The sequence below is a fragment of the Budorcas taxicolor genome, chromosome 17, assembly GCF_023091745.1.
Source record: "Budorcas taxicolor isolate Tak-1 chromosome 17, Takin1.1, whole genome shotgun sequence".
In the NCBI taxonomy this organism is placed as follows: domain Eukaryota; kingdom Metazoa; phylum Chordata; class Mammalia; order Artiodactyla; family Bovidae; genus Budorcas; species Budorcas taxicolor.
Window position 1 is genome coordinate 69335955 of NC_068926.1, and position 7935 is coordinate 69343889.

Genomic DNA, 7935 nt, shown 5'->3' on the forward strand with positions numbered 1-7935 from the left:
ATTAAGACTCAACACAGTCAAATAAATTTTTTTTTAAAGAAAGAAAGAAAAAAGCCAACAAAAACAACTTGAGAAACCCACTAGGAGAAGTATAGACATTTGGAGCTGGACTGAAAGTCCTAAGTCTGGGACAGGAAGAGGGAGGAGCGGCCACACAGAGGCGACCAGCTTTGGTAAGATGGAAAAAATTGGAAAGGCAGAACCCTGGCTTCCAGGCACAGTTTCCTTGCTTGTTCAGCTTAGGTTTCCCTGTCTGTAAACAGGGCAAAATAAAACTTACCCTCCTGAGTTCCCACTGCTCCTGTTAGGATCACTGCAAGGCAATGAGAAAGAAAGCACTGTGCAGACCAAAGAGCCAGACAGACCAGAGCATTCTTTGATTTGACTGCACTCCCGAAGACATGAGGGCCACTGGTCTGACAGAGAGAGGTCCTCTCATAAGAGAAACAGAGCATGCTGCAAGCTTTGGCCTCTGTGGGCTGTGCCCTGACGACCCCTTGCACTTATGAGGTACCTGACAAAAGGAAAAAGAAAGTGAAGTCGCTCAGTCCTGTCCAATTCTTTGCAACGCCATGTACTATAGCCCAGTAGGCTCCTCTGTCCATGGGATTTTCCAGGCAAGAGTACTGGAGTGGGTTGCCATTTCCTTCTCCAGGGGATCTTCCCAACCCAGGGGGAAAAAACTTCTCAAAGCCCTTTTCGTATACTCCAAGGGCAGTCTCAGTATGTTAGAAGCAGAAGAGCTCTTCAACTTCATTCATTAAGGCTGCCTTGGTTTATATGTAAGGGAAACTGAGGCTTAGAAAGATTAAGCAAATTTCTCAAGGTCACAGGGTTAGTTAGGGGCCCAGTGAAGCCTAGGACCTGGGTTTCATGATCCCTGGTCAGCAGTGTTGCTTACACATGCTCCTAATCCAGTCATCTTATTTGATCCTCATCATCAGACCACACGGGTACCTCCTGGCCTGCTGTGCTCCAGGTCCTGGGAAGACAGAACCAAGTCTGCACCCCCAGAGCCTAGCACACAGCTTCACACGCAGCACATGCTAGGTGAAAGCAAGGAGCATCAGCCCTACGGCCGATGAGAGGACATGCTTACTCACAGACCACCAGGGTCGGTGGCGGAGCCAGCCCTGGCACCTTAGTCCCTGGGTTCAGAAGCCTTTCCCGTACTAGCATAAATCCACATGTCCCGCCAGAATCATCTCTGAGAAGTGCATGGTGGTGCCCGTAAGGCCTGAGGGGTTCATGTTCTCATAGGCACTGGACTTGCTTCCACTTCCCAGCTGAGGCACCAGCTCCAGGAACATAATGAAGACTGGAAGTGAGAGGAAGTCAGCCCTCCACTGCCAGGCTGCCTCCTCTTGATCAGCTTTTATTGTTGTTTAGTTGCCAAGTTGTGTCGGACTCTTTGTGTCCCCATGGACTACAGCCTACCAGGCTCCTCTGTCCATGGGGTTTCCCAGGCAAGAATACTGCAGTGGGTTGTCATTTCCTTCTCCTGAGGATCTTTCCGACACAGGGATCGAACTAGCATCTCCTGCGCTGGCAGGCGGATTCTTTTTCACTGAACCGGGCGAGAAACCCCCGATGAGCTTATGCTGTTCCTGAAAGCCTTATAAACATCCCCCCCTACCCCGCCCCCAGCTACACACTGCCCTAAGGGAGGTTTTCCATGCCCTCAGGGCTTCCTCCTCTCTGCACAGAGAGGTGGCTAGCTCTTCTGATAGCCTTCCTTGCCATCCAATACGTCTACCAGGAGAGACCACAAAGCTCAGCTCCACTCACCCACCCCCTCCCAACCAGGCCAGCTAATCCGCTCTTACTGGAGAGATACAAAGAACCCCTTGATGGGCCCTGAGCGTGCCAGCCATGCCAGGCACCTCAGGGAGCCCAGGGCTGTGACAAAGCAGTCAGCAGCAGCCCACTGTCTGCTTCAAAGGAAGGTTGCAGATGGCCTTCCTTCCCTGTGGTCAGAGGCCCTGGGATGGCGAGGGCCAACTTCAGCTTGGCCAAAGCCTTCGCCAAGTCCCTACAGGTCCACACAGCTGATCAGGTACCATGCCCTACTTGCTGACCTTCATCCTCTCAGCTCCAGAACCTTCCAGACCTCTCTGCAGCCCTTTTGGGCTGTCCCAAACTCCAACTGCTTTCACTGCCTGTGATCCAGCTCCTCTTCATACCATCTTCCATGCCCGCACCAGACTGACCTTAATGAGACACAGGAGGCCTCAGTCTGACACTCAAGGCCAGTCACCTCTGCCCAATCCACTTCCCTACCCTCCCCATGCTTCACCTCATCCTCCCACCTCCCATTCTTCCTGTCACCTCTTGGCATACATTTCTCAAACAGCTGGCTCTTCTTCACACACTTGCCCTCCCATACCACGGATTGCCCTTCCTTGCTCCTTCCAAAGCCTGAATCAAATGCCACTTCTTCTTTCTGAGCTCCTATGGGTGGAGCTGGCTGCTTCTTCCTATATATTCCCATATTAACCACAGGCTTCCTGTCTTGGGTGTGGGGCCTCAGGGATGGTGAGCACTTGGCACCCTACCTGCTACACCTTAGCAAGGCTTAGTCACTGGATTCAGTGTCAAGAAACAGGTTCTAGTCCCAGTTCTTCCATTTACCCGCTGGCAAACCTTGAGCGCTTTCTTCTCAGAACTTCAGTGTACTCATCTACAAAATGGGATAACCACACTTATCAGAGGAAAGTGAGGGTTCATCATGGGTTAGTGTTCACTCCTGCTCACAGGGGATGGATCTCACTGATGCTCATCATCACATCCAGAGATGGAAAAGTAGAAAATGAAAAGACAGGACCACCAGGTTCTCCAATCGCTCTGAGGAGGCAGAACATTCACTGAGCAGCTACAGTGTTGTCAGGCTCAGTGCTGTCAGTGTTGCAAGCATCAGTTCTTTTAACCCCCAGAGCAATCCTGCAAAATCAGTGTTATCATAACCATTTCACAGTGAAAAACTGAGGCTCAGAAGAGTGAAGCAATATGTCCAAGGTCACACAGACATCTGGGCCCAAAGGCTTAGGTGTGAGGGCGAACAGAGCACCTTCTTTCCCTTCCCTCAGTGTAAACAGACTGGGAGGCTGGTCCAGAGCCAGGCCTCACTGGCCCCCCGAAGGTCCTGTTTCAAACCTAGATGCTGGGAATACAAAACATCAAGCAGGTCCCACTGTTCTATCTCTTTCCCACAGCTTAGAGTTTCCTAGCAGGCGGCACACAGGCACCTTCCCAGGGCAGCAGCTGGTGATCTGGCCCCTCCTTCACCAAGTCAAGTCTTGTCTGAGGCCCCAGAACACCCACAGGGCTACCAAACTGGATTTTCCTTTGAAGCTGGAGGAAGAGGAGGAGGAGAGAAAATGAAGGACGTGTGGCCCCGAGTCATAGACCAGGGCCCCACATGTGCAATAGTCTCTTTCCAGATGGGCCACCCAGGGACCACGCCACGCCCAGCTCTAGGCTCTCCTGGGAACTGTAAGAGCTCAAGAAAAGAGGATGTCCTAAACTTACAAACTGGAGAAGGTGGTGGGAAAGCAGGGAGGCAGGACCTGGCCTGTTAGGAGGGCCCTGGCCCAACAATAACTGGCAGAGACCAAACTATAGGGATGTCAACTGAGCCAGTTATATGATTTCCAAAGTCACAGCTGACTAGGAATAGTGGAGGGCCCAGGGGACAGGGGAACTGCTGTTCCAGATGTTTCTCCCTGGGCCCAGTTCAGATCCATTTCTCCACTAACAGGAAGCCAACACCCACGGGATCCCAGACAGCACAGCTCCTCACCTCATCTGGCCTGCAGCACTGTGCACAGTGAAGCTGAGTGGGAAACTCCAGCTTCAAGAGGCCAGTCTTGGCAATCACATAGGAAAGGGAGGGGGAGGGCAGGGACGCAGGGACCCACCCCTCTCAGGCCAGAGACCTAGTATCCACTGGTATCCTTCTTTCCTTTCTTGAACAACTCCAAAAGGGAGCCCCTCCCCACAAACAGGTCTGCTCCTCCTGTCCCCAGAGTCCTCTGGCCACCTGTCCCTGCTGAAGATCCTTCTTCCTTCTCCTCTGGTCCATCCTGGGCTTCAACAAACAGCTCAGCTGCCAGCCATGCTGACGGAGCCAATGCTATCAGCACTCGGTCTGCGCCCACACCACCCCAGGGCCCTTCACTGGCTGGCTGCTTTCTTGCCTCTCCCCGTCACTGGCTACTGCTCCACGGCAGGCAGGGACCATCTCAGGCCCCACAAAGGTTCCCTGCAGAGTAGGCTCAAAAGACAGACAAGGGGAAGTAAAGAGGGCCTAGGGCTGGGAATCAGGAGTTCTGGGTTTACTTCCGGGCTTTGCTCTCAACTGACTGAACAGGTGAGGTTAATCATTTCCTTTAGGCCTCAGTTTACCTATCCACAGGATGACGGCCATCTCTAAGGTGGCTTTCAGCTTCCTGACTTGAAATGTGTGTCAGAAAATGTTAACTGATCATTTACTTCTCTGCAGGCCTGAGAACAAAGTGAATAAGCCTGGTCCCAGGGAATTGCCTGGTGGTCTAGTGGTTAGGGCTCCGTGCTTTCACTGCCAAACTGCCAAGGGTCTGTGTTCAATCCCTGGTCAATCCCAACTCAAGATCCCACAAGCTGCAGCCAAATAAAAAAGGTCTGGTCCTAGTTCTGAAGCTCATCAGTTTAATGAAGTGTAACAAAGTGGTAATGACAACACAGTCTTATCCTTGCTGGACCATCTCTGTGGACCTCTCACACTGCTGAGGGAGTCAAAAGTACTGAGCTAAGCCAGGGAAGGTAAGGGCACACAGGTACCTGTTAGGGACCTTCTGTTCTACCTGTCCAGGACTTGGTTTACTGCTGGGGCCACCAGGCCATATCAATGGGTGGGAAAGGCAATGGAAACTGTCCTGACTTGGGAGTTAGAACCTCTGGTTGCAAGACCTGGTTCTGCCACTGGTATACTGTGTAAGCTTAAGCAAGTTCTTCTCTTTTTGTGATTTCAGTTTCCTCATCGTTTAAGAAGTTAGGGTTACACTGGTCAAATTCTTAAGATCCCTTCTATGGGAGGGATATAGGTCTATGATTTTATGATCTACTCACAACAGGCACCAAGCAGTCACCTGAGGAGGTAGCTTCTGATCTACTTTCCTCCCCTACCCCTACTACCCCCTGGCAATTGCCAAAACTGTCTTAAGACAACCTTTGGCCCAAGATGGCTGAAACAGACCTTTAATCTGGAGCCAGAGTCCTGGCCATCTCCACTGCAACCATCAGGGCTAATGTTTCACTTCTCTGGGCTAGCACATGGACTCTTAGCCCTCAACCACAAGACTGGGTTCAGGGCGGTCACTCTGAAACTTCCCATAACTTCCTTTCTTATGGCCTTGGAGAAGGACTTACTTTTGGCTATTTTTTTTGAACCATAATATTGACTCTACAGGGAACATCGAAGTTTTCAGACACCAGAGATTTTAGGGTGGCCAACAGGGTCAAGAAAGTGAGGCAGGGAGAGAGGAAGAGACCTGGAATCCCACCTCAGCCCCAGCCCCATAGACACCAAAGATGCAGAGGGCGTCTGCAAAGCCCGGGTTTGCGGTTGGAGGGTGGGAAAGACAGATGTCTGGCTGTTTGGTTGGGGACTATAGCCAAAGGGAGGTACTCCCACTGGGGCCGCTCTCTGTTCACAAATACCAGAGGTATGCCCTCATTTTCTCCTCAATTTTCAGACCCTTAGAAGGCAAAGAAAGGAAACTAACATTTTCCTAGGCCACTGCTTACACCAGGCACTGTGCTAGGCACTTCTGAATACTTAATCTCTATAGTAATCTTGGAAATAGGTGTTACTGTTGCCCTTTACAGTGAGTAAACAGGCTCAGAGATTCAAGCTCTTGCCCAAGGTCACACAGCCAGCAAGTGTGATTTCTTCCTAAATCTGGCCTTTTCCCACTATTTCACACTGCTTTGTACCCTGAGATCTAGTTAACTTCCTGATAAGCATGTAGTAAGAATTTTAAGTAGGAATTTTTATCTCCCAGAATTCACCAGCAAATCTGAACTCTTCCTTCCAAGCACCCACAAATACAACTGGTAACTCCTTTCCCACTTTTCTAGAACTCATCCCTCTCAGGACCCTAATCTCTGGTGTTTGCTCTTCAATTCAAAAATATACCCTAAGTCCTCTTTGGGTTCTCACAAGCTACTCCCTGGGGAACTGTGACAAAGCTTCAAGTCAGAGTGAAGGATCAGAATAAGGGGTGTTCTCTGAGTTCTGGACTGGACTAGGCTTGGCTTGCTCTGAGCAAGTGGGAAGAGGCTGGAGGAGAGAGATCCAGTGGGTAAAAGAGAACTCTCCTTAGGGGAGGGGCCTGCATTTCTCTCCAACTTTCCAAATGAGAAGGAGACCTGGTGAATACGAGGCTTTGGGACTGTGGAAAATCCCAGAAGTGAACTTTATGGGGTTGCTTGTGTAGGGTGGGGATCTTTCAGATGGTCAAGGCTCTTCCATAAGTCATAAGAGAGGCTGAAAAGCCTTAGACGATCATAGCTGGTCAGAGAAGGGGAGGAAGGACCCTCTGGAATAGGGTCATGGCTGAGTCCTGTAGGCTCTCCCAGGTGATTGTGTGGTGCTCTCTACTGAAGGGGAGGTACATCTCAAGGGAGGCTTGTCAGTTCCGGGCAGAACACTGGTCTCAAGTGACAGGACAGCTGGGATGTGAGTGGGCTCTGGAGTCCATCTTTCCTAAAGGGATCACCAACCCATACATACGATCCCTGTGAGGACTGGACTCAGGGAGTACTCTGAGGGCAGAATGTGGCTGCTCAGCTCACCCCGCTTAGAGGGAAGGTGCTGCTCCACTGCCTCACATTGCTCTGCCTGCCAGCTGGGGGCCCCGGGTGTGGGAGATCTAGGTGGGCTATGAGCGGGGACCCTGCTGTCTCCTTGCCTGCACTCTAGTCTGCGTTTGAAGAGAAAGCCTCGACAGTCTGTCCTGGAGGTGAGGTACCGTCCCACTGTAGGTACTGGGACGGGGCAGTGCCTGCCCACCTGTTGCTGGTGACAGGGAGAAACCTGCCTCTGAGGAGGAGGGGGGCACTCTCTGTCCCTTCCATGAGGGGAAGTGACTCTCTATCCCAAGGTGGGAGGAAGGTGACCAGTTGTCAGTCTATCTAGAGGTCCCTGTGCCTTGAGAGGAGGGTCAGTCTGTGCCCGAGCGCGGTGGGGGCAGGGCAGCCCGCCCCTCTGAAGTCGGCCTAAGGTGTCCCCCTGATGTGGCGCTGGCGGCTGCTGAGACAAGGACGTCAGTGGGTCTTGTAGGGGGCGGGATACGGAGGACACCGCGCTGTTGGGGGAGGGGAGACCACCTGTGAGCCCGTCAGGAGCTGGCCGAGCCAACCAGCCCTAAGGCGAGGGTGGCAGCGCTGGGGTTGGGAAAGGTATCAGTCGACCTGTGTGCCCCGGTGAGGAGACCACTCTAGGCCCTTCCTAGGGGCGGGTCAGTCCGCCGGGGGTGGGGGTGGGGGGGAAGGCGCGGGTGGGGCAAAGGAGATAAGGGATTGTTGTTCCTGGTTGGAGGGAGACGTGTCTGTCCTTCCTGAGAGCGGCTCTGTCAGCGTCGAGGCGCCGCCGCGGGTCCCGCCCCGGCCCCTGGTCCCCTGGCTCCGAGCCCCAGCGATACTCACGCGCCCTCGGCGCCCTGCGAGCCCACGATGAAGCCGAACTTGTCGATGCGGCGCTCGGCGAAGCCGTTGGTCTCTGAGTCGGAGCCCAGAGAGCTGAGCTCGTCGGCGGCTGCGGCGTCGGGGCCCGGGGCCAAGCTCTCCCGGGTCCCCGACAGGCTCCCCTCAGCTGCGGGCGCGCGCGGCCCGTTCTCTTCGAGGCTCTTCGCCATCCTGGCCGCGCCCGCCGCCTCAGCTTCAGCGGCCACCTCA

General features: G+C 53.1%; 1 protein-coding gene across 1 annotated transcript in view; it reads right to left on the reverse strand.

Annotated features, from left to right (window-relative positions):
* The window catches only part of TBC1D10A (TBC1 domain family member 10A), a 28571-nt gene extending 20636 nt beyond the window's left edge, over window positions 1–7935 (reverse strand). Inside the window, exon 1 of the mRNA XM_052654765.1 lies at window positions 7687–7935. Coding sequence (XP_052510725.1) covers window positions 7687–7895 — 209 coding nt within the window. The 5' untranslated portion in view covers window positions 7896–7935. The remainder of the gene's footprint in view (window positions 1–7686) is intronic.